This window comes from Hirundo rustica, chromosome 1, assembly GCF_015227805.2.
Source record: "Hirundo rustica isolate bHirRus1 chromosome 1, bHirRus1.pri.v3, whole genome shotgun sequence".
NCBI lineage: Eukaryota > Metazoa > Chordata > Aves > Passeriformes > Hirundinidae > Hirundo > Hirundo rustica.
Genome location: NC_053450.1, coordinates 108,308,921 through 108,336,157, shown reverse-complemented (window position 1 = coordinate 108,336,157; position 27,237 = coordinate 108,308,921). Strand labels below are relative to the sequence as shown.

Sequence of the window (27,237 nt, the reverse complement as noted above, 5' to 3'; positions counted from 1 at the left end):
ATAAAATATCTCACCCGTAAATGCAAGAAAGGAAAATATTTACAATGCACTGTATAACAAACCATAACATGCAAGCCAAATTAAGTAACCCGTAGAGGTATCATTTAGCCTAAACATCAAACATCTGCTGGCATATCACTGAGAAATGGGAATTTACAGCCAGAAGAGTAATTTCTACTATTTCTAAGGCTGACAAGGTTCTGCGTCCATGAAATCAAGCTGTTGAAAAACTCTGGTGAGCAACTGACATGTGGTGTGATATTGGTGCCCTCTGCTGTCAAATATTACACTTCAGTTGCCATTATTTTTTATTTTTTTTTTAATGAGATTCCAATGTACTCCAAATAATATCAAGCCATATACAGCAGGGAAACCAAGTATTTCTATCTGTAGGTGAATTATAAAGAAAAACAATCCTGACAAACATTCTGTATTACTGTAAAGAGAAGATCTAAGTACTCTCTTGGAAAACATTCTGTGAGATTTCCACATGGAGCTTCATATTATAAAACAATCTAAAATATTCTTCTAATAAATTAAAACTATCCTTTGTTTTTCAACTAGCAAAGTGAAGATTTCAACAAGGGAAAAGGAGCCTTTGTGGGTTTGTTTTTGGTTTTCTTTTAAAGTTTATTTGTAGGAAATAAGTCCCTTTTCAGACAATATCTCCATACAGATTCAGAAAAATTAACAACTGGCTTGCAGATTGCAGCTCCTCCAAATGCCAGTATAGACTAATAAAACCATTAGTTACATCTTTAGTATCATCATCAGTCCATTTATATATCCTTACTCTTCCATTCTGTTTTTGTTTTCTTGTATTTCATGTATTTTGTTCACGCTTCTCATACAGGTTTCAGTGTCTTGCTTGTGGTTGCTCTGCCTGAGATCTATCATGCAGCAATGTTCACAGAAACATCAGGGAAGCAAGATGTCAAAATCAAAGGGAAACTTGAGAAAAATACCTAAATTACAGGTAAATCTGGTTGTGCCACTGCAGTTCAGCTTTTCTGCCACTTTCCATTTTTAAACTTTAATTTCAGATACTTGAAAATTATTTTAAGTGTTAGAACAGAATACTTAGCCTCTTCTTTCTGTGCAAAAGCCTTAGCAAATTTTAGCAATTATTTGGCCATTTTTAGGAATGTTTTATTAAGCACTGCATTGCTCTAACTATATCAACTTTTACATAACTGTTTGTCAAAATCCAAGCCCACTCATTCTATGCAAGGAAAACTTCTAAGACATGCTCTTGTGTAAGTCTTGAAATTCCTTTGGAACATGGACTGCATTTGGCAGCATTAGAAATGCTTAGGATTAACTGAATTTAACAAATCTCTTTGGAACACGCCTTTTCTGAAGATGTTGCCTCTCCTGAGCATTCCCTGGCCCCACCTTCCAGGCTTAGAGGAAAAAAGCAAACCAGGAGTGGAGTGGAAAGAGAGGGTAAGTAGAAGGGCACAGAGTGAGAGGTATGTGTCAAAGTCAGGAATTTGTGAGTGGCAAGGCTTAGAAGAAGTGCAGGAGTGCTAGGGCACATAGCAAGTTGGTGCGCACAGTATTAAAATTCACAAGCATTTCAAACATTCACATCAGCTTAGATGTTTTCATTGTTTTAAGGTCAATTTTATTTGAGGTCGTGGGCTGTTATTCCCAGTGATTAGATCATGTTCTTGTGATACTCTGTACACAGCAAGGGGATTACACCGGTAAATGTTACTCTGTGAAGACAAAAATGCCAGAATGTTGCAGTGCCTTATGCAATGCCACACCACTACACCAGAACTCATCCTCAAGACTTATTTTGTCTCAAACACTTCCAAATAAGTGTTTATGAATGTAAATACAGTTATATGAAACTCCAACTCTGTTTCTTTACTTACAAGATTATCAAATACTGACAGTGAAAGTCACTATTACAACTACACTCTTTCTTAACACCAGGAAATAAATATGCATTATTCGTCTTCATCTTCCAAAACTTACCAGGAAGAATAAATCACTTATAGCTTATTTATAAGATAGCCACTTAAAAATTTTAGCTTCAAAACAAAATGATAGGATCATGAAGCTCGCAAATAACAGAGAAGGGCAGCCTCTAGTGGTTATAAAGGTAAAAATGAGAGGAGAAATCCTGTGTACAGTCCGGTCTTATCCCACTGGTCCAACATTAGGGTAATTGCAGTGGCAAATGGCAGAGTGTGTTTTCTTTTTTACCTGGACATACCATCTCCAAATGTAACACTGCTAAATAAAAGGATACTCAAATCTTATGAAAACTATTTATTACAATGAAAGGAGGGGAGAAGAAGAATCTCCTTTCTGGGGGAGTGCTGTAAGACATGGATTTTGCTGTGTTGAAAGGTGCTTAATTATAAGCTGCCACTACTAAATGACAAAGGGCTTTACTTTAATATAAGCCATTTAGAAGTATGGCAACTCACCTGAAGGTCTGGCACTGCATATATGAATACCTCAGCAAAACAAAATCTTTTTAGAGTGGGGTTTTTTTTCCACAGCAACAAGTGATTTCACAAGTTTTGAAATAGCATATAGAGAAAGAGAGGGTTGTAGGAGTAGAAAGAGTGGAAGAGGATGGAAGACTACTAATAGCTTTCAGCAGTACAATCTGTCATCAATGCTGTTCTACTGTTAAGCCAGTAATTAAATCTTATCAATCTAAAATTTAAAAAGGATCAGGTCTAAAATTTTGGAAGGATCAGATCTCGTTTGGCACACATGCAGCATGGTTCTAAAAATGTTCCTCTGTCACTGCCAAAGTGAACAAGAGAATCTAAGTATAAGGATGCACTGCTTTTATTATAGTTGAAAAGCTTTCCCAAAGGATAAAAACCTACAATCACCGCAGAGATAAAAATGTACAATCATCTACCAAAGGAAATAACAGGGAGATGAGAACTAAATAGCTGCAGACAACTGCTCACAATCTTTGTGATGAGTTTTTCAGCATTTTAGACCGCTTCCAGACTTCAGTCTCAAATCACAAAATTTTAGCTTCTTGTTCAGGGCTTTCACAGTCCTACAACCCATAACATTGTAAGACTTCAAATTTTAAGGCCTTCATTTTCTTTAGGAAGATAAAGGATGACCATCCCCAAGTCTTCAACAAGAATAGCTGAGTAAATGCATCACATGGCATTTGCGTCTGTCCATCTCCCTCTAACCCAGTCTCCTAGGAAAGTTTTATCCTCCCTAGCCAGGCAAATTGGTACCATTAATTCAGATGATCAGCTGGAACAAGAAGGCTTCAGAGATCCAGCTGACATTAGTAACTCCACAGACTTTAAGGACTATTCATACTCCTGCAAGGTTTGGCATCTCTATTCCATCCCAAGAGTCTTGCTCTGTGTTAACTTTTTAGAGCTCAACTCAATCTACTGTTTAATTGACTACGACTCATCCACACCATGCAAATTACCTAGAATTGTGCACTGCCCTTTCACTGCACCACTCCACTTAGATGCATTACTTTCTGTCAGTCAGTAATAAAGGGTGAATGAACAAAACACAACAACCTAATTCTTTATCTACTGACTTTCTATCAGTGCAAATCTGAACATTCTTTGAATATGCACACATCATCACCAATGAACCTGTGACTCAAATCTTCAGTCAAATAATTTATCATGAATAGTAGGCTATAATATATCAACAGTTGAAGTTAAATTGCTCAAAACTAGGATGGAACTATTTCACAGCCTAGAATAATAAGCAAAAGGTATCACCCTATCTTTTGAAAAAAAAAAAAATCAAACTGTGCTTGAACTATTCAAGTCAGAACCCCACACCTTATTGCAACAAAAACAAAAGAAAAACATTTTGCCTATAGATGAGTTAAGAGGTTGAGCTTGTTGTGCTGGCTATTATTACTATGGCCAACAATTCCTACTTCTAGATGCTGTTCCCATTTAATGTCTTGGACAGCACTTTTTAGGCAAATGGAATTTTCACACTGAGGCAAAGATTAATATTTGGTCCATGTGGCTAAACCTAGTCCATCCATTTCTGAAGATAAAACACAGGAAAAATGCAATTTGTGTCTGTCTTTAGAAAGACAGACAACTTCCTGACAACTTTCAGGGCAAAAGTTGGAAATGCCTGAGGAGGCTTCATACTGCTGGAGGAACAAACAGGGTGAGAGGAAGAGATGGAGAGATGGAGACTAGGGAAAATTCAGAGAACCACCTCACAAGGATGGAGTAAGGGTCTAAAAAAGTGGAAATTCAGGGAGAATTAATGAATTTATGAATGAATGAATGATGATGAGTGATCAGACAGGATGGAAGGAGATAGATTCAGGTGGGTATTTAAATGGAACAAAGAACCCAAGAGGATTGGGTACTCAAAAAGACTAGGAAAAGAAAGAAATTGAGAGAGAAAGGCTCAGAGAAGCTAAGAAGCTGGAAAGCAAGGCATGATAGCACAGCACAGGGAACCTCCAAATCACCAAAGCTCAGTGAATAAACCCAGAAACAACTTAACAACAGAGTTAGCAAAATACAGAAAGGAGGTGTGGTGTGTCAGCCTTGGCCAGCAGCCATGCACCCACCCAACTGCTCGCCTACTCTCCTCCTCAACAGAGAAAGGGTGGGAAAAGGATCAGAAAGCTCACTGGCCAAGATGAGGACAGGGAGACTGTCCCATCATGGGCAAAACAGACTTGACTTCCGTAAAGTCAGTTCAATTAGCTGCCAATTAAAACAGATTTGAAAAGTGAAAACAAATACTAAAACAACACCTTTCCCCCATGTTTTTCCAAAGCTTAATCCTTCACTCTCAAATCCTGGGGCAGGGGTGGGACACAGATAGAGTATGTCATGAAAATGAGGGAGGGGAAAAGAAGTGAGCATGAGGAAATTACACACACCAGAGCTCTACTAGGCAGGTTGAAGAGGACAGCAATTAAAGGTGGAAGACATTTGAGTTTGTCCCTCTTGCAAGTAATGATTATGAAGTATTATTACATTACTGCAAATTATTTTCCCAATAACTTCCTTTCAGTAGAGTCAAGGGACTCCATCTGGGGGATATATATCATGATGTCAAGGAGGTTACTGTGGACAGTCAGCTAATGAACTACTCCAAGAGACAATGAGAAGCACCACAGAAGAACCTAGGAGAAAACTGTTTGTTCTTATCTTCAAAGTGCTACTTGGATACTATGCTGTACAAGGGATTTTTGAAAAAAAGATAAAAGACTTAGGATAAAGCAGATTAATGATAAGTAGCTTAAGATAAAACAAAGTAGAAAAAAGAGAAAAGAATACAAGTCTAAAAGAAATTTCAGACTCTCCTAAGGTCGATATTTTGCCTAAGGCATGCTTTAGCTATCTCTCAAGTGTTTTTGAAGCTTCTTTCCAAAACCTTTTGGACAAATCCTCCATGTTATCTGTGCTGGTGCTACTTCTCCTCATGTTAGAAAGTCTTTGCAATGTCTAACAAATCAACTATGCAGCCATTTAAGTCTTCTATAATTATTCATGTTTTACTTCAAACTGCTCTAAGCAACCTCGGTTGTTGGTGATTTTCTTCTTTCACACAGTCCTCATGTGCTTTGTTTCCTAGACCCACCACTGTGAAATATATAAACATTTTCATAATGAACTGCCCTCCATCTTTAAAGTTGTCCCCATCAATTTTGTCCCCATCATTCCAATTAAAAATCTCTCCTATAAATTAATTGCCATCACCGCCTCTTGCTTTATACATGGCTTCCTCCCTCTCAGCATTGGCACACACACTTGAGATTTCCACAGCGTTCAGGCTGATTGGCTAAAAAGGCAACCTTTTTAAGTCAACTCTTGTAAGACATCTCCCTCATCACTGCATGAACCTCACCTGCTGCACACAACCTGCATTCAGTCAGTCCACAAAGTCACTGCAGAGTTTACTGAAATTATATAGTGTTTTAGAATATGTTTAAGAAATGCAAAAAATGGCCTCAACAGTTCATATGCTCTGAAAATATTTTTCCAGATAAATCCTAGCTTAACATTCAACTTTTTCTGTGGCTACATCACACAATCTCTCTTATCTTTTCCCACAGACAAGATACTTGCCTGCAGATGAAATTCCTGCCAGGGGTCTAAATGAGCACCATTGCTCTTTGTATGACTGTATAAAATTACATTATTTCTGTTTCTGTAACCCAAAAGGTCATCTAATTTGTGAATGACATGGTGATTCGGTCATCACTGCTTCCCATATTCGTTTCATCAGAAGATTTCTTCAGCATATGTTAATTTTCTTAAGCCGCCACCACCACAAATATCCTGGAAGTCAAGTCAATGCCTGTCTTTCAAAGAACATCCCACCACTCTCAATTTCCATTTAAATTGTCACCTTATAGACAGCTCCTTACTGATTTCATATCTCCTTCATTAACTCACATTTTATTTTGCTACACTAGCAAATGCCAGTATAGAACAGCAAAATTATGAAACCACTCACTTTCCATGTTGGCTTTTTGCATTTATATAAACCATTTATATTTAATTGAAGTAAATTAAAAAAAAATCAAAAACAAACAAACAAAAATCCTCAGAAGCTCTACACACTGAAAACTTGAGAACAGCTGTTCTAGGATGAGATTTTTGGAGGAGTTGTGGTTTTTTTTCCAATATGTTAAGTTTCTTATCATTTGTTCAGAACTGCCTATAAAGAAACACATAACAACTTCTCAATGATAGTAGTGCTGCTTAAAGAATTATGATGAAAATATCCTGGATTATGAGTAATTTTGTAATTATTTTCCACTTCAATTGTGGGAATTAAGCTTACTCAAATACAAGGGAGAGTATTCAGGCTATTTAATTTGAAATTAACTCAGAAAATAACAAATAATTCAATAGGATGGAATGTATCCCAGATCTCCTAATTGAGTCATTTTTGTTGCATTCATCAGCATTTTAATAAATCTCACAACTATTTCATCTGAAAACCTCTTTACTTGGTCATCAGAACCATCTGGTGAGGTCCTGTGGTTGCTTTAGATGAATGTAGGTTTCCAACTATGCAGTTTTACAAATTACATTGTGAGCTTCTGAAACCACATCTGGACTTTTTCTCTTTTTGACATTACATTTGTAGTGGGGCAAGGCTTTTTGATGTGGCTGAGAAAAATAAACAGAATTCTTGCATTTCCCATACAGAAAGAGAACAAGCAGTCCAGGAACAACTTAAAAGCCAGACATGGTTTTACTCCCTCTCTTGAAATGAATATTTAATCAGCTCAAGAAATTGGCTTCCTGACCATCAGCAGCAGTGGAATGAAGACAGCATTCCAGGTCAGACTCTTGTTAGGCAGGTTTCTTGCGCCACACAGCTGAAGCAAAGGGGAGACAAACTTCACGCTGTTCAGATCATGATCAGTTTGTTAATGTAGCCCTCTACCTGTAGCTGATGAAAGCACTGAAGACACCTTATCAAAAAGAAGCAGATGGGGTGAAGGCAGCCAGGAGTCAGAACACAGCCCATGTATGAGTCTAGAGATAAGCAGTCAGATTTCACAAGAAGTCCTGCTCCTTTTTCCAGCCCTTGTAGGGAAGGTAATATACCTCTTCAGCTCTTAAAAAAAGTTGTACCTGCAGTGTCACCTGGACTTTTAGCTCAAAGTAAAGCTTCTGTACATGAGTAGAATAACTCTCCTCACAGTTCACTGTGGACATTTTTATTATTTGTACTCTGCCTCATCATACTGCTAAGAGAATAACCTGCCTCCCACTGGGGCTCTTGCTATGGTGCTTTTTTCGCAGCTTACTTTCACAAGTAAGCTTCTTATCTTCCACTATGCTTCCCTACATTTTCTTCACTGCTTTAATCCCAGTTCCCATTCCCTCCTAAACTTTGCTCCCCATCCCCTTTTGAAAGGCTATCATCATCAAACAGTAAACAGTGCTGCAGTTACCCTTGACAACTGCCAGAGTGTTTTCAGTAGGCTTCCCAATAAACAGCTCAAATGGGAGTAATGAAGCTGAGGGATGAGTCTACAAAAAACAAAACAAAACAAACAAACAAAAAAAACCCACAAAAACCCCCAACAACCCAACAAAAAAACCCCACCTCACAATGAGCTTCAAAATCTCCTTCAAAGCACTAGTTTTACTATCATGCTTGCAACCTCAAAATGCCAAGTTCCTCCCTTCCCGTCCATTTACTTAATTACTCCTTACAGACACAACAGCACTGATTCAGCGGCAATTTTTTCCTCATTCATCAGTAATGAAAACAGCAATCAGAACACAGAAAGGCTCTACCCAGTTCCCTTGTGGTTTTGTGAGAATTGAGCCCTATGCACAGCAAGCTCCAGTTTGCACTAAGAGTGCTGAAAACCTCCTGTCCGTAACTGTGGCTATTGTACAATATTCAGTGTGTATGTGCTGGGCCAAGAGGACAGTAATGAACCACAGGAGATATGAAGAACACCATTTTACCTAAGGAGAAAGAAAACCTCATACTGACCTAGAGTAAGCAATAAATCAAGACATTAATTCACGGTACATGTGCATGCTCTGTTTCCAGAGGGGGAAAAATACACTTTATTAGTTAATGTAAATGTGTGAAACAGTTTAGCCAAATCGTGCTCTGCATCCCAGGATTTTAGGCAAGTCCAGAACTCCAATTCATCTGATTAAGTCAGGGTAGAAGAGATTCTGCATCCCCTATTCACAGATTGAAGGACTTCAAACAAACAAAACACAAGGCCCTATAAGTGAATACCAGAGTTGTACCTCAGATTTATTGGCTCATAGGTCCTTATTATTGTTAACGAACTACAATGACTTTACAGGGCTGTCCCAGATCTATTAGGCAATCAATGCCTGTTCATCCAAGACATCATAAAAAGTTGGATTCTAATGGCAGCATGTCATGAAAAACTACATGCTTAAACTTCAGGTAGTTATTTCTTCCAGCTAGAATTGTTTAGGACGGAAAAGACCTCTGAGATCATTGAGCCAACTGTGCCATGATCACCACTAATCTATGTCCCTAAAAGCCACATCTACACATCTTTTAAACACCCCAGGGTCCACGACTCAACCACATCCTCAGGCAGCCTGTTCCAATGTTTGACAACCCTTCCATGAAGAAATTTTATGTAATATCCAATCCAAAACTATCTTGTCCTGTAACTTGTTACTTGGGAGAAGAGGCTGACCTCAGTTATCCTCCACACACTCCAGGAATCTCCTAGAATGTTTCCTCTCTGCTGTATCGTATTTTCCAGCTGACAGCTGGTAGGTTCAAAGTGCCCCATGAGAACAAGGGTTAGAGATCTTGAGACTTCTCCCAGATGCTGGTGGAATATTTTGCCTGCTTCTTTATCCTGGTAGGGTGGCCTATAACAGAATCCCACCATGAAATCTGCCTTACTGACCTTCCTCCTGGTCCCTACCCATAAACACCCAATCCTATTGTCACCATTACTAAGCTCTGGGCAGTCAAAACACTCCCTAACATACAGGGCTACTCCACTACCTCTGCTTCCTTGCCTATCCCTTGTAAAGAATTTATAGTGTCCATTCCAGCACCCTGACTTCTGCTAGAGCTGTCACTTGGAGTTAGCAGGATCTCTGGGGAAGGGGAGGAAAGTTATTCCCCTTTAGGAAACAGACAGAAGATCAAGTAAGAGAGCAGACTAATGAAAAGAGGTATTATAATGGATGCATGCACCCACTTTCAGTGGACTATCATACAAAAATACTCACAATAAATCCAAGCTTTTTATAGTCTCGAGTGTACATAGATTTCCGTTTCTCCATACTGCCACTGCTGTTGTTAGGCTCAGATTCGGCATCAAATGCAATTCTTCGGAGTTCAAATATGATATCCCGCTGAGCCTATGTTAAAACAAGGTTAAAAAAATCACTTAAAATAACTGATCTCTCACTTAATTAAACAATACCACAAAAGGTATTTCAAAACACGGTATTACTCCCCACTGCCCAAAGCTTTTGTATCTAAATTCCCTAATTCATACTTGGAAAGACAGCCAGCAGGAACGACCTCATGGTTCCCATTTTCAAAAGTCCTCACATTTATGAGATTCACACGCAGGTGCTTAAGCACTGACTTCCAGAAGCGGGGGCCCAGGTTAGGTTAGCAAGGTCTCTGACCACTCAGGCTTAACCACAGAAGCCAAGAGATCACACATATTTCAAATGAAGCTGCTGATTAAGCTGGTACTTAAGCACCTTGCTGGATGAACACAAAATTAATCAGCACACAGCGCACATTTTGGTAACTATCCATTTTTGCTACCACAGAAATAGGTAAGAGAGGAATTACTGCAGCTGCAAATGTCTCAAGACAGTGATAACCACCCTACCAGCAATATTAACAACACTCTGTTAGGTACTCTATGTGGAGATTTGCACTAATTGACTGCATGTACATTCCCAAGAGTCAAACTTTTCCATCTCGAACTTAGGAAGCATAAAATCCTACAGTATGATGTTACTTTATGTTTACAACTATCTCACTCTCCCACCATATCTTCTCCAAATTATCAGAAAGCCTTAAGATTACTTCAGCTTAAAAATGAAATCAGGTTCCTCCTTGTACAGGGCCTAAATGAAGGCCACAAAAATTAAAGAAACAAAACACAACATCCCTATGGCTCATCGACTCTGTATTTGAATTTCTGGAATATCTTAGGGGAGTGTCACTTTTTGCAAAATGAACAATATCAATGTCAACATCTGCACACAGCAAGCAATAAACAAATGAAGTACTTTGTAGGTTCCCAGTAATCAAACCAGGGTTTATTGTTACACAATTTAACTTCAGCTCTAGTGTGCCAGATAATTTTCATGCAAACATTCATTTTAGCTCTACAGAAGTACTTTTAGGAAGGACCATACATCTCTATTGCTTCTGAGAAGGGCACAAAGGAAAGAAATGCTGGGAAGCTGCTCAGAGTATCTGCTCAGGAAGAGAGGAAATTCTGTTCATGGAGCTACATGCTAGGAGAACCGCCTGGCCATTTTGTTGTCCTTTTGCACAAGGAATGAAACAGCCAGTGCTTCTTCTTACAACCAAACAAAACAAACACAAAAACCCAAACAAAACAAAACAAAAAATAAACCCCACCCACAACCCAGCTTCACAGAGGGAAAAAATGAATGGCTTATGTATATGTTCCTAGCAAGTGGCTTTTTCTTCCATGAAGAGCTTTAGGCACATCAGTCAGGAGTTGTCTTCTTCCTGCTAAGACCAGATCATGCCAGATACTTACTTGATCTTGTGGATCCATTTTTGTCATCATTCTATCTTCCAGAAGATTAAAGGTAAGTACTTGCAGAACATATAGCTGATGTGCCATTTCATTATTGATGGCTCTCTGTGCCCTGATAACATGCTGCAGAGAAAGAGAGACAGATTTTGGTGAATCAGGAGATTACAGTGGATGCAGTCAGGTGTTTCCATTTCTAAGTATGCATTTGCTATGCAATAGTGTATTTATTCTCCAAAAATGAAAAAACCCCCAAAATACCAAAACAAAAACAAAACACCCCCCCCCCCCCAAAAAAAAAAACAACCTAAACAGCCAAACAAAACCCTATACACAAACACAAACCCATCCCCAAAAGTCAAACCACCAGGACTAGCACTACTGATTCAGATACTGTATTAATTAACTTAAGGAGACATGACTTCACACTAGATAGGGTCTGTTCATATACTGAGAAGTAGCATTAAAAAAATAAAGTGCTGAGAAGTTACTCCAAAGAAAAAATAATTCCATCCCAAGAGCTTTAGAGCTCTGTTATTATATTTTTTTTTCTAAGAGATTATATTAAAAAAATATTTAAGAGAGTAGCTGTCTGAACAGAAAAGAATTCAGGCTGCAAACACAGCCAGAGAATACAGTGATTTAACAGGGCTCAACAGGGAGTCAGCATCACACCACAGGCCTGCCTCTACTAGACACCTCCAGTCTGTATGAGGAAGACTGCTTAGAAATGCATTAGTATATGATGCCCTATACGTGCAGAATTATCCCATTCAGAAAGCAAACACAAAGCTGATGGACAATTTAAAAGTCCCTGGTGTGCCAAAAAAACCCAAGTAGTTTTATACGGGAAACAGACCCATGACTCTAAACACAGCAAAGTACATAACAAAAGAGTCATCATGTGGGTGATGGAGATGTCAACTGATGTTGTACAGTTCCACAGAATAAAAGAATCTGTCTGCCAAAAGGCACTGAAGCATTTTATTACAATAAACACCTAAGAATATTATCCTTATGATTGTTCCAAACATCCTATGAAACCAACCAGTGTAAAAATATGCCTTCTGAAATAAATTCAGGGGGGGTTGTATGCATCAATGCATTATATGACAGCAAATGAGAAAGTGCGAGGGGTTTGTTGTTGGTTCGTTTTACATTCACTACAGAGAAAGACTTTCCCTTATTCTGTTGGAGATGTAACATATTCAAACATCAAAGACAAAATCCCTGATTTTCCATCATAGCAGATGCAGGTCTTCAATACTACATCCATTAACTACTTCATTAGCTTTAATTCATGCTTCTTGTAGGTAAGTCATGACAAATTGTGTCAATCAAGACAGAATAATCAAAAGAACCAAGAACCACAGGAGTATTTAACACTGTATTTTCACGTAGAAATCACAATTTCTGTGACTGGGAAAATAACCCTTCCTAAAAGCAGTTTTGAACCCATTCAACCACCATTCAAACCTTATCTTCTATATTACCAGTCACCTTTTCTCTCTTCTACACAACATTAACTTTGACAACCATATACTTACAGTTAAGATGATGGAACGAAGCTGCTTTTGTGCCAAAATGTTTGCCATTTCCTGATTTAGTAAAAAAAAAAGAAAAATTAAAAAAAAAATAGCCAGAAGCAGGTACTTTAGTGTCATATCTAGAAAAATATACTGACTTAAAAGGTCTTACATTTCTGCATTGTTACTTATAAATGAAAGGAAACAGCATATCAGCATTATGACTGTATGCATTATTTGAGGGATCACAAAGTCAGAATACTGTACCATGAGAAGAGAGACCAAGACAGTTAAAAGTACATCACAAGCTGAGGGCTTTGGTGATCCAAAACCCATTGGGAAAGACTTCAGAAGAGACAGATCTCTGTGAGTTCAAGAGAGTATTTACATGCTTGTTCAAGCACAACCTTCCCCCACAAACAATACAGAAGGAAGCATGGACTGGAAGCCAGCCAGGTCTTAAAAGCAAGATGTCAAATAAAATGCTTATTTACTTTAATATTTCAGCTGTTTAAAAGTCAAGTGCACCAACTTTCATTCAATAAATCACCCTACAACTCAGTGCTGTTTTATTACAACAAATGATAGTTCTCCTCCATATTTTAGTAGCAATGTTGACATTGGTCCACACTTCTTTAAGTTAACTTGTCTTTCTAGTCCTGTCTGAAATCACTATTGAGGTGAATATGCTTTAACGCTTAAGCAGCTGATCCAAACTGTCCATGCTGCAAACTCTCCTACAATGCATAGAAGGGAATATTTTACACTTACCAAGCGTAAGAGTCTAATCTTAACTATACCTACAAGAGCATGCCCTATTTTTAAGTTCTGTGAGCTCTTCCACTGGTATAGAAACATCTGTACGTGTGCGTGTGTATGAGAGATATGCTTGTACATGCAGTGATTCCTGCTGAACTTTGTGAGGGCTGAAGACTAACGCGGAACACATACTAGTCACTTTTATACATTAAAAAAATCCCCTAGAAAACAGAAAAACAGACTGTAACATTAAACATATGAAGAATGGATGACTCAAATACATCTGCAGAAACAGTGTAAATAAAGTAAGTGTTAGGTGAGAACTTGCTCAGAAAAAGAAAATAATTCTTATTGTGAGATGGGAGGCAGTCAGAGATGTTGAACTCTTTTCTTTGTACCAGGTAAAGGGTGCTGCAACAGAACATGGGAGTGATAAAGAAGGAGCAAGGGACCAAAGGCAAGAGAAACTCAGCTTCAGGTTTTAAGCCTGTTCCAGTGCACAGGTTTCAACTGCATGTAACAGCAAAGGAGCAAAAGGAATGGATGATATAGACGGTTCCATCTCATACAGAAATGCACAGCTGAGCTGCAGGGGGAGCGCCAGGCACATGATATACTTCAATGTTGCTTGGAACAGACTGGCTGGATTTTTGTCAAACTAGGTACCCACTGCCAAAAGAATAACAGGTACAGAATATAAGATGGTAATTCTGCATTCAATGCAAAGAAAATAATAAAAAGGAAATTCTTCATTTATGTTTTAGAAGATTATCAAATTGTTACTTCTTTCTTATAGCTATCATTTAAAAAGTTGTTATTGATATACTGGGGTTTTTTTGTCACTGGACTAAAATTGATTGAAGCAACAAGCATTAAAAAATCCAATTACTGCATCAAAATCAACTTTGCCTCCAAAAAGGCTATATAGTCATTAGCAGCTAATAAGGTGCATCTTCTGATATAAGTATTGTACTAGCTGATGAGAACAAGAATTATCTGAACAAATTTGCTATCTCATTTCCCATGGCAACGTCTCTGCAAAAAATGCAGACAAATGAGATGAGACAGAAGTGTTTCAAACACTCACAGTATCATTTCAATGCTCTAACTATCAGCTCTTTCCCAATAGACTTTTATATTTTCTTTTTTTTTATTAGGAACCTAGGTTTCTCTAGATGATTGGTCCTTGACAGGGGTAGAAGCAGCAAAGCAACCAGGGAGTCCTCATTAAAAAGAAAGATCTTGAGGCTTCTTGGGTTTTGCATTACAGAAACAGAGAGAGAGGAAAAAAAAAAAAAAAAAAAAAAAAGAGGGGAAAGAATTCAGACAGCAGTGCCAATTTACATCTCTTCCTTAATTGCAGAGCAGCCATCCACATCATGCCTGTAAGCCAGCAGGAGAGAGAGTGCCAAAGTTCCCAGAGTCATATGAGTTTTGATGCAACTTCTCACTTCTAACCATATTAGTAGTGAGTGCTAAACATTAACTTTTGAGTGCCCATCACCAGATAATTGCATGAGACTGCGTGTTCATTGTCTTGGAAAGACAGAGTTCAGTAAGTGCCAACTGTAAATGCTATTTTGAAGGCAATGGACACCTACCTTCTCTATTGTGTGGTTTACTAATTAACCACAAGACAGATAGAAAGAGAAAGCAAAGATTCTGACTGCATATAAAGGCTGAGGAAAAATTTCTGCAGGTGTCAGAGCTATTATCCTTCAAAGCCAAAGCACATCATTATCTCCTGATGATCATAAACTCCATGACTAACGATTTTGTGTCACAGCAGCAGGTACTACAGGTGAAGTCTGCCTGGCTTACTGCCAGCCTCACTAGGTGGTTATACTGCTGGCAAGACACGGTTTTGCTTGCCAGCAATACTCTGTGTTACTGTCATTCAAGGAACACATGCCCACTGATTAATACTAAAGTCTTACCTACATCTGACATTGTTCCTCCACTTCAAATATGACAAGGCATACTTTTCACAGAAACAAAGCAGCAACTATCCACAAATGTAAGAAGCAGCAAGGATCTATTATAAATTTATGCCAAAATCGAAAGAAAAGTTATTATTCTAATTTTTGGTTACTAGGTGCCTTCTTGTCTTAGTTACACAAGACTGTATTAGAGGAAGAAGGAAAAAAGAGGGGGGTGAGGGGTGGAAGAGTCATTTTTGTAATCAAACCATGGTTATACTTTTCCCTGTTAGCAATGTTTAAAATATTTTTAAGAAATAGAAACAAACCCCAAAAAACCCCAACCAACCCCTCTTTAAAAACCCTCATTAGGGCTTTGATGTTTGTTTAAATAGTCTTCAGCATTTAAAAATGTAAATAAATCCAAGGAAAGTCCTTGTCAGAACTGATCAGCAACTCTCAGTGAACTCGTTCTGGACAGTAACAGTATATCACCACAAGAATTATCACCTCTGGGCCTGGTGACAGAAATGTTAAATAAATAAATGACTAAATCTGTTTTGACACGGGCTAGTAACTTCATAAACATGGATAAAACTTTGCTATTTCATAACACTTCACATTCCATCCGCATTTAACATCAAGTAGCAATCTTGAGATATTTCCTGATATCTGGCACTAAAATTAACAAAATTGCACACTATAAAAGTCATGAAATGCTTACACAGCGAGATATTTTTGTTTTCAAAAGAAACACACTTTTTAATAAAAAAATTAGGGGGAAAACATTCTACCAAAAAATAGCCTGGGTTTATAAGCTGTGCTGGCAAAGAGTTCAGTACAATAAATACTACAGTCAGCCACAGTCAATATGGTTCATATGAGGTCACAGGGAACTAAAAAAGCATGGAAGAATGCTTAATCCCTCCTAATACTGGTGCAAAATGGAGGTAGCTCCATTAAAATTAATTATATCCCAGCATGAAGCAACAGAACTAGTTTCAGTTTGAATTAACTGCAGGAAAAGTGCGCCTGGGACAACTGCAGGTATGAATATGAAACACTTTTTCTCCTACAGATGCATAGGTATACAACCCCCATCAACTTACCTGCCTCTTGTCATCCGGTGCTTTAAGGAAGAGGGCATTTATTACCGCAATGGTGTACGTCTGGATTTCTTGGTCTGTCCTGTTTGGAACAAGGTTGTAAACGTGAGAGAGTGGGAGACAAGCATAACTATGCTACAGGAAGCACCTTCCACCCATTTAAGCACTTAACATTACTATTTAAGAAAAAGCCCTTCCCTTTTCAAATATACACTCAGCAAAAGTTGAGCAATTTTTGTCCTACACACTTTCCAGAGTCTGGCAAGCAAAACAACCCCATCTGTATGCTAAAGGCATTAAGCATTTGGTGCTTAAGGTGCATAGGGTGCTCTTCTCTTCATTCCCCACTTCCAGCTTATAGAAAAACAGACAAACAAAACAAAACAAAAAAACCAAAAACAAACAAACAAACCAACCCCACAAAAAAAACCCCAAAAAACCCATAAAACAAAACAAAACAAAACAAACCCCACAACCACACCAAAAAACCCCCCAAAAAACTAATGACCAGGCAACTCCAAAAAGATTGTTACCAGTTATGCAATCACTTGCAGTGGAGGCAGGAATCATAAAGGAGGTTGCTAGTCTTTATACCACTGTTTTTTCCCCAAATGTCGTGCTATTTTTGGGGGGAAAAAAATATCCACCATATCAAGTGGTAGTGAAAAGACAACTCACCCCTGCAGATGTGGGATTAGCTGCCCAATTGTGATCTCCTGTGCTACCTTCTGGTAGAGGTCATGGCTATTGAGCACCATTGATTCCAGGATTGCCAACGACCGTTGCAAGATAGAGATGTCTGAGGCAAATTTGTTCACGTAGCTTGCTATCTACAAATACAATCATTCAGAGAATTTGCATCTTGCCATGAAAACAGGGAAAGGTTAAGAAAGAAAACTGTTGTCGTGGTTCAGAAAGGCATTAGGATAAGAAGTAGTCTGGTCCACATGCCAGTTACCAGTGAATACCTGAAAACTATCAGCCAGGCACAGCATATACCATACCATCAAAGAACACAGTGGCACAAGTTCTACAGCTGGCAAAAGTCACCAAAAATTATTGTTAACATTCACATGACTGAAATGTATGCTTCATCATTACATTACAAATACGATAAATCAGTATTAAAAAATTTAATAATTGTAATTTTGTGTAGAAAACTTCAGAAAAAAACAAGGAAACTAGTTCTCATTTTCTAGAAAAAAATTTCCAGAAAATAATTGTGCAGCCAATTTTCTCTAAAAAAATACCTAGGTTTCAGGCAAATGTTTCAAAAGAGAAACTTATAATCCAGTTTTCTGGCAAAACATAGTCTATAAAAACATGCCTTTTTCTTCTGCTTGCTGTTACCAATAATGCTGAAAGCTCTTTCCAGGTTACCAGTTAAAACTCTGTTGATGATCAGGAAAACGGTTCCATAATTGTCTAGAGTCCAGCTTTTAATTAATAACCTTCCTTTTTACTGCAAGCTGCCACAAGCAAATGGCACATTAATTAAAACCATGTTTGACCTCTGCTATTTTGCAGTGTGGCAATGACAAGCTGCACACTCATCTGCAGAGTCAACACAGCTGTGCAGTAAGATGTGGCAACATGCGTTCTCCCGCTTGCTGCCCAGCCCACGTACCCAGCTTCCTGGGAAGAAACCTGCCTTCTGCTGGTGCAGGAAGCGAGAACTGAACGGGTTTTCTTCAAATACACCAATACCAGCACAGTCAAAATGAAAGCACAGACAGAAATGTAGTGTGACCACAGTTGCTTGCTCTCTACAGCCAAGCTAACAGAATACAGCAGCCCTGTCTCAAGTTTGACCTGTTCCTTCTGGAAAATTTCACAGTCTCTTCAGTACTCCTGCTACCAGCCACTACTATAGCTATACTGTTTCCATTTCTGGATGCTTGCAGAGACCTAAGAATTATTTCCTTTTTGGAGGAAGAAAGGCCTGCCGTACACTTGGAAAAGCTGTCCAGCTGCCTGTAAAAGTCACATTAAAATGCTGACACATGGACAATGCTATCGTTTTGCACTTCTGACTTTTTAAGCAGTACTGAAGGAGCAAAACACTCAGCTTTAGTTGGAGACTAGAAGGGAAAAGGGACAGATTTTTCTTTTTTGTATCTATTACAGCGCCGCTGTTTGCTCTGCTACTTAGTTTACATTACCACGGCATGATCATCCTATACCAAATGAAACTCAACTCAGAGAATATACATTTACTTTATTTTCTGTAAAGAATCAAGCCATGAATGCATAGGAAACAGGAGGAGAGAAGCAACTGGATGAGCATTTTTCTATTCTGGAGTCTCAGTATATCTTCTCCAAGCAAGTCTTGAGCCAAATAATTTTTACAATAGTATGCCAAGCGCAATGTGCTGTTGCGAGCAACAATCTGCGTGTCAGAAGCACTGTGCTACCTACCCCACCTCCCTTAATGGTAATCCAGATGTGTTTTGATGCATTGCAGCCAGAGCTGCCAGACCTCCACAGGGCCCACGACAGGGACAGCGTATGCACTGAGCAACTCTGCACTGCACACACATTAAACCAAGTGCCCCCTGGACTCCTCAGTTTTCAGGCAACCATGGATTGCCTGTGCAGCAGAAAAACAATGTGTCCAGGCTCTGTCCCAAATCGCCAGATTTCTGTCACCTCTTCAGAAGCACTGACATTTATGAATTATTCTTGGTGCAGCAGCTCCTTCAAGTGGCAGTTAATGCTTCACTGGGATATAACATTTTCATATCGGGCACCTTCAGAAATGTAACTATAGATAACTGGAACCTCCATGTAGGAAAGGCTGCCTTAGCCTCATTTATTCTCCTGACCATGGGCCATAACATCTTTTAATCATAAACACAAACACAAGGTATAAAGCTGTCTTGTGTGTTTAAAAAGACGTATCACACTGAACATAGATGCAAAACATCTGCTGGGTAAGTTGCATGTCAAGCTGTGTGTATTCATAACCACCTTGCTGAAGTATGAAGTCTGGCCAGAAATAATAAGCTTGTCTACCTTGAAAAATAAGTCATGCAAGTTCCAGGGAGGACAAAACTACATTAAAAAGAAATTCTATTCCCACACTTCGTTCTGGATGTGGAAAAAAAATTATGACCTTCTTGAGAATCAACAGGAGTTCAATTTTGCTGTTTTCTGTTTATTAAGAGGGCTTAATACCACACACTAAGAGGGCTCTCAACATCCAAAACCAATCCTTCATTCATGTATCAAAAAAATTCTGATTATTAAATAATGCAAGAGCAGTTACTTCTTTTTTTTTTTTTTTTTTTCCAGAAAGAAGCAACTTGATTGTTTTGCACTTCCACACAAAAATCTGTCACATGGGTGTGTCTCATTAAGAATAAAATTATTTCTTCGGCAAAATACCTGTAACCTTAAAATCTGCATAGTCCTCTTGGGACATATATAGCCACATACAAAAGAAGGGTATGGGTGCTTAACTTCCTATCAATTTCAAGGGAAATCAGGAGTCAGACCATGAATTTACACATCCATGCTCCTTTGAAATATGAGCTAAAAAGAAAACTGAGAGTAGATGAAAAACTTATAGCAAAATAAACAAAAATCTGAATTCTCCTCCTGGTTCAGCATCACTTAAGGCACAAGCGGGAATTCAAGTTTAAAAAAGCTGTTAAATAAATAAATAAATTTTATTGTTAAAATTTATTAAATTTTATTTAAAAGCTGCACCAGAAAGAAGAACATATAGGGAAAAAACAATGAAAGAGACACACCTAATTTTCATTATGTATGTTCATTAGTTATTTGCCTGCACTATCCTGTTGTCAGAAATGTACAGAAAAATCTGTCCAAGTTGTGGTGCCTGTTAAGATTTAATGCATAGTAAAATTTTAAAGGGTGCATATATTTTTAAAGTAGGGAACTAGACCTGCACTTGACTGCAGAAAAAACAACTGACAGTTGTGACACACAGAAATAATTTTCTGGCTGCCACCCTGTTTTCCTGCACAATATATTTCAGAAGTAGAGTAAACAATTTGTAAGACTTAAGGCTCTGCATCGTACACTTCTGAAACAGAAATTATATAAGTAATTTTTAAATTTTTTTTTTAATACCTCAAACAATACTACAAACTTTATTACTCCTCTTGTAGAAACTAAAGATAGAAGTACCAAATTTGTGTCATGCATTTTTGTCATGGTTTAGGAATGGTATTTCCCAGTTTAGTGCTCCCATTGAAACACCCCAAACAATGCATCACTCTTTCACTCCCCCTACTTCCTGTGGCGGGCCTGAGGAGAATTGGAGGCACTAAAGGTAAACATCATAGGCTGAGATAAGAAAAATCTACTGGAAACAGCAATGAAGTAAGAAAAAGAACAGTAACAGCAGCACTATCAATAACAGAGGGCATGAGAGAGGTGAACCATTCACATGCGAATGCTTACGACGTGGAAACTGGGAATACCTGAACCACTGCCACACTACCCCGACCCAGAAGGACCCTTCCCCAAGAAAATTATGTGAGGTGGTACACAATAACCTCTGGGTCCTAGACATGCCCACTCCTGGATACTGCAAAAATTAACCCTGCCAGAACCAGGACAATTTTGGTAACTAATCATTCCAACTTCTTCTAAGAACTTGGAATCCAAATCCTTTAGGCAGCTATGGAATCTGGAAATGAACAATTTATCATCATAAGCAAGAAAAAGATCTTGAGATAACTTTGCATATAATAAGGAAGTTTTTCCATACATTGCTATTCTCCCTTAAAAGAAGGAACAAAGTTCTTGAAAGTGTCAATCTTACTTGCTACAGCTGGAATAGAAGTCTTTAGGTACCCAAAGGATGGGAGAGAGTCTGCATCCAACACCAAGCAGTTATTCAGTAGTAAGCAGTCATGCCCTCCCCTCTGAGGTCTCCTTCAGCTTCTACATTTTTAAGTTAAAAAACTACTCAAGAAAACATTTGGACTAATTCAACCCCATTCAAGTTTAGCTTTCATTTAACATGAAAGACACCGTCAAAAGGCGGAAGCACTTGATTGCAAGCTCCCCCTCAGCAGAAACTTATCAGGTCCCTTATCCATCCTGTCAGTCACTTGAGCAAGCCCAACAAGGACCTCAAGTGGCCTGTCAAAAGCCAATGGCAGAGAAGCAAGTGAGGATGAAGCTGTAGATTGCTGCCACAGAGATGAGACATGGTCCAAAGGCGTTCTGCTAGGTTTGTCCCATGTCACTTCACCACTGAGGGCTCTGCTTTTCTGGCTCCCAGCCACATGCAGGTCAGAACACTCCTGAACATCTTTCCTCAGTCTCTCTCATTCTCTGACCCCTGTTTCTCTTTTAACTCTCCTATCATTCTCCTTAGCTTCTTTCTTGATTAACAGTTTCACTTCCGGTTTTACTTTCCAGTTTTGGTTTTCATAGGTACTTTGTGAAAATACTTTTGTTTGCATCTTTTGGTTGTTTTGTTTTTGGTTCGGTTTTTTTGTTTGTTTGTTTGTTTTTTTAGTTGGGTCATAATCCAGGGAAGCCTACAGAATTGACTGACAGAAGAGATGAGCCATTAACAAGGGGAATACAACAATTTCTGATGTGTTACAATACAATCCACAAGGCAAAAGGTGTTGATAAAGTTGGACAAAGACATTTGTTTTGAGCCAATAACAAAGTAGATGCTCTAAACTAACTTTAGCAAGTTTCTCCGTATGCTCCATAGTAGGCTCCCCTAGAAAATAAGGCATTCTGGACTTGACTTTGTGTCTCCTGCTGTCAGTTAAAAGCAGTTGTAAAATTTTCTTTGCCATTAGAAGATAAAAGCAGTCATCATCACAACCTATCTGGGCTGTGAGACTGGCAAAAAAATTTGAAAAAAAACAGATCAAAACTCAGATCAGTTACACTGATTTTTTTTTTCTTCTTAATAAAAATGCATCCAGCATTTTTAAAGACCAAAATTGAAGTTTAGTATCTAAAGCATCTAATGCTTTTTTTACGTAGTTGATCTTTCTTTCACTTTTGGCAACAAAAGTAAATTTCTACTTTCCTTTGATGGTAGCAATTTTATGACTAAATTTGAGGTCCTTGCTGTAACACACTCAGCTAAAATGAAGGTTTCTTTGCTACAGGTTATATTCATTTCATTACTGCTTCTCATACTATTTTTGTGAAGTAACTGATATCTTTTAAACCTGTACAAATGCAGTTTAAATTATGATAAATTCAATCAGGTTTGAAAATTCTTTGTAAAGAAGAATTATGTGGTTTTGGAGTTTTTCTTCCCCAGTAAATCAAAAGTGATAAATCAGTAATAAAAACTTTTTCTGAAGTCTTCTAAATCTCTGTACCTAAAGAGTACTACCATATTTCTGCTGCTTTTGTGCATCTCTGACATGTAACTAAAGAAGGATATGTTGCATATTGTGGACACATCTGTTTCAAAACCATGTACCTCAACCACAAGATTCAGAGGGGCAAAGTTCAGCTTGATTAACTCAGTAGATATCCTAATTTCAAACTGTAAACGAACTCATTTCTCTTCTTCCAGTATCCCGGACGAAACATTTCAGTGCTGGGGTTTTTTTCCTAGAAATATGGCACTACTCATTTTAGTTTACATTACATCAAAATACTTTTTTTTTGCTTTAACTGTATTTTATCTGTACAGGGAGGTCACAATATAATTGAATAAGCAATTTCTCATGTAACAAGCCTAATACTATGTTGATCCCAATTCACTCCAACTGATTTCCACAGAAGTTGAACCAGACTCTGCAACTACAAGCATTTACAGTTTGAAACAGCACTTTAATCCCATTTTCATGTACTTTTTTTTTGACCGATGACCTAAATAATGTACCTGGGGGAAAAAAAAAAAAAAAAAAAGGATGGGAGGAAAAAAAAAAAAAAAAGAAATCCAAATCACAACTCACCTCAAATATTTAAACTGATACAGAACAGATAGCATTGATTACAAATTTACCTTTTTAATGAAAGCCACAGAGAATGTATCCCACGATACAATCCCATGATCCATCAGCTCAACAAATGCAGTCAGTGTAAAGGACAACATATCTCCAAAGCTGCAAGAGACAGGAGTCATGACAACATTTACCAGTAATGCAGCAGGGCAAGGACCAAGGGAATAAAGCAGCAGGAAGCTTTCAGAAAGGCAGGAAAATGAAGCCAATTATGAACTAAGAGGTAGCAGAAGAGCAAGAGAGGCTGTAGTCTCCAAAACAGTTTAGCATGGGCAACAAGAATAGGCAACCCGAGGAAAGCAATTGTAAGAGAAGAAGTAATCCCCAGGAGAACATTGCATGCAATGCTCAAAAAAAAAAAAAATCAGTTAGTCCAAATTAAAATTCTCCCATGAATTTAGAGATTTAGACCTAACAGAGGAAATAAGTGACCTTTTTCCTTAGCACTCATGATATCCTCCTAATTGAAGGCCATGTACAGGCGTCACATTTTGGTACCTCTGCATCAAGCAAATTGGTGCATTTTACATCAACACATTTTTGTATGAACTCAAATTCAAAACAAGTTTAAAGTCATCAGGGATAATGTGACTAGAGGCACACATTTTTTTTCATGTTAAACCACAACTTTTGAAGATTAGCTTCATATCTATACGTAGTCAGGGCACCAAACAGTCAGCAGCCACAATGATTTCAGTGAAGCCCTTCCATGGGGTAACTACTCACTAAGAACAGCAGTGCAGATTTTCCTGAAAGGGAGCAGTGAATTACCTTTCAGGGCATGTCAAACTACCTGCAAGGTACTCTGCCAGTAAGCCATTAAAAAGCAAAACCATACAATCAAACAGCATGAATAGTCCCAGCGATTTTAATACTGCAGCTTATGCCTAATAAAAAGATAGAATAAAAAAAAACCCTCTGTCAGACTGGAACTGCAAAGCTTAGTATGTTGAAAACCTAAGTCCAGTATTACAGCCAATATTAATCAATGTCATTAACTGGTGTTCCTTTATCTGTGGTTCATCCTACTACTCTGCATGAACCCAGCACATAAAAGTGAACATCCACTCAGATGGAAGACATTTAGAGCAGTATGTAAGAATAAGGCAGACAAATCAGCTTCAATGCAGCAAGTCCAATGGCTGGATTTGGTTTAATCTGCCATTTAGGGATATCTGACGCAGCCTATAATAGCCACTTTTTTAAGAAAGGACATTTTGCCAGAACTCCCTCCACCAAAAATACCCTTCTCACTCCTAACATTTTGCGAGTAAAACCCAAAACACACCAAAACACCTTTCCCTTCAGTAAATACAGGTATGCACAGTAGTCTTGATTACTAATGACAAAATGAAAAACTTACACCAAAAAGTAAACAAGAAAAACAACATCTCTAAAAATCTGTAATTTCACAGAGAATACTTTCTTCAGCAAACAAATGGTCTAGAAATTCTGGGTTTTGTTTTGAGGGGCAGAGGACGCTCTTTTGCCTATTTGTTTTCGTTGTTGTAGTTGGTTTGTTTGTTTGGGGTTTCTTTATTACTGCAAATCATTTAAGAGCTACATCAGATTTAAAATGTCATCATTAGCATTCCAAATAACCAAAGATTTCATATTAAGATGACAATAAGACTCTGAAGGAAATTTAATCAGCTCTGGTGCTGTCATGTTCCCCAATTCACTCCTTTTGCACTAGTTATTTATGAACCCACAAATAAAACAGCAACCCTAGGAAAGGCTTTTTTCTAAAAGCCTGTACCGAATGCATCTTCATGACAGAATACTTCCACAAATACAAGGAATACTAATACTATAAATATTATTATCAGTATTAATTAAAACTAAATTAGTTTCAATTAATTATTTTAATTAAAAAGGTAGGCTATATAGGTTTGAAAAGTAGAGAAAAATCTCTCTCAGCATTAAACTAAGCACATTATCTGTCAGAGATAAATTTTCTCATCTATTATTTTAAAATTTAGTCAATTAACATATATTTAGTATATGAATGATCTTCTATAGAGGGCTTACTTAAACTACATTAAACTTGTGCAGTGATATTCATCTTCAGAGCACCAGTGGCTGGAATTCAAAGGAATTAAACTAACCTGGATTCACTAATCCATTAAGTCTTCTCATCAAAACTATTGATCAAGCCTACCTGATTAATACTGATTAATCCATGCTCCTCCACAGCTCTGGGGAATAAAGTGGGCTAATGGAGCTGCCAATTCTGGTTTGAATGTATAAACCTAGTTTTAGTAGATCTGACAGTGATACAACCATTTGGGATCCAGAAGGTGAGAACACTTTTCAACTTAAAATGATCAGACACCTCATCAGATGTCACTCCAGTGACTGCTTCAAATAATTAATGACTGAAGAGGTGCAACACTGGGACTAATCAAGCTGCAAGAAATACTTCAGCCCTATTATTTTACAGCACCACACATACACACTGTCCTTCTAAAATATATGGCTATACACATGCACCTGCCCAGACACGTATACACCAAGTGTCATTGCAAAAGTCAAAAGCCAGGCTTAAGGGATAAGCATTAGGACCAGCACAGCTAAAGATGAAAGCAATCTGCAGGGTAACTAGGGCAAGATAAGGATTAAAGCATCTGCAGGGGGAGGGGAATGGTGTTGATTCATTGTTAAGTGGTTAAACACAAGGAGATAGGTAGAAATAGAAATTGAAGCAATTCTTTTCAAAACACACACACACACACACACACACACACACACAACTATTAAGAGGAGCAGACAGAATAGAGGCTAGAAATGTCAAGGGAATCAAAGCTGGTTTATAAAATTAGCAATCTTTAAAAAAACTTGGTAGGAGCTGTTTAACTCAAGGTCTCTGTAAGGGTTTTGATAATACAAAAAGTCCAAAAAATAATGGGGCCTCTTTCTTCATAAAATCTTTTTAGAATAATCCATAGCACAAGGCACAACTGTTGTGTAACTATCAAACCCTTGCGGCTCTGGCTAAATTACTTAATAGTTTGAGGATAATTCCTAATGAAGGTAGTTTTTAATGCAGCAAGAGGGGAAAAATGATCAGAAAGATGCGCTGTGTAATTGCAATTTTGTATCTCATTAACACTGACATCTTAATAACCTTTGGTGTCAGGCAAGCAGCTTCCACAAGCCCTCCTGAATGCTGCTCTGGCTCTTGGATGCCTTACATTGGGACAACTGATACAATTTCACTATTCTTTGCTGACTCCCCTCTTCTAACTCCCATTGTGAGAGCTGGTCATGAAGCATCTCCTCATGCACAGCAGGTCTTGGCAAAGCCTGCTAGGCAGCAGAAAGCTGAGGTTTGCAATTCCAGGGGATGGCCATGCTCTAATATGGCCTGTGGGTCCTCAACCTCTCTGACCAGCCTGACGGAAGATCAAGGCAACAGCTGCTTTCTATATCTCTAGGCTTTAGAAAAGTATCAGGTCAAACCTGCTAATTTAAATGCCTAAGAATTCTTTGTATTCTTACCTTAGGGAACTGTGAAGATTAAAAAAAAAAAAAAAAAAAAAAAAACACAAACAAACCAAAAAAACCACCAACACAAAAACCAAGCCCAAACCATTCCACACATTTTGATACTAGTTCCTTCTTTCCTGAAAATAAAAATGACAGGAATGTGCATTTGACCCTGATTACCACATCTGTCTCTCACATGCCTTTCTAGTATCATTT

At 38.1% G+C, this 27,237-nt stretch overlaps 1 protein-coding gene across 6 annotated transcripts in view; it reads right to left on the bottom strand.

The window, feature by feature from the left end:
• Window positions 1–27,237, bottom strand: part of ELMO1 (engulfment and cell motility 1) — a 306,304-nt gene that overhangs the window by 176,068 nt on the left and 102,999 nt on the right. For all 6 annotated transcript variants that reach the window (XM_040060448.2, XM_040060440.2, XM_040060465.2 and 3 more), the window contains 6 exons: window positions 23,535–23,634; window positions 17,243–17,394; window positions 16,568–16,646; window positions 12,802–12,852; window positions 11,258–11,380; window positions 9,729–9,860 (listed from right to left, as the gene is read on the bottom strand). In XM_040060448.2, coding sequence (XP_039916382.1) covers window positions 9,729–9,860; window positions 11,258–11,380; window positions 12,802–12,852; window positions 16,568–16,646; window positions 17,243–17,394; window positions 23,535–23,634 — 637 coding nt within the window. The remainder of the gene's footprint in view (window positions 1–9,728; window positions 9,861–11,257; window positions 11,381–12,801; window positions 12,853–16,567; window positions 16,647–17,242; window positions 17,395–23,534; window positions 23,635–27,237) is intronic.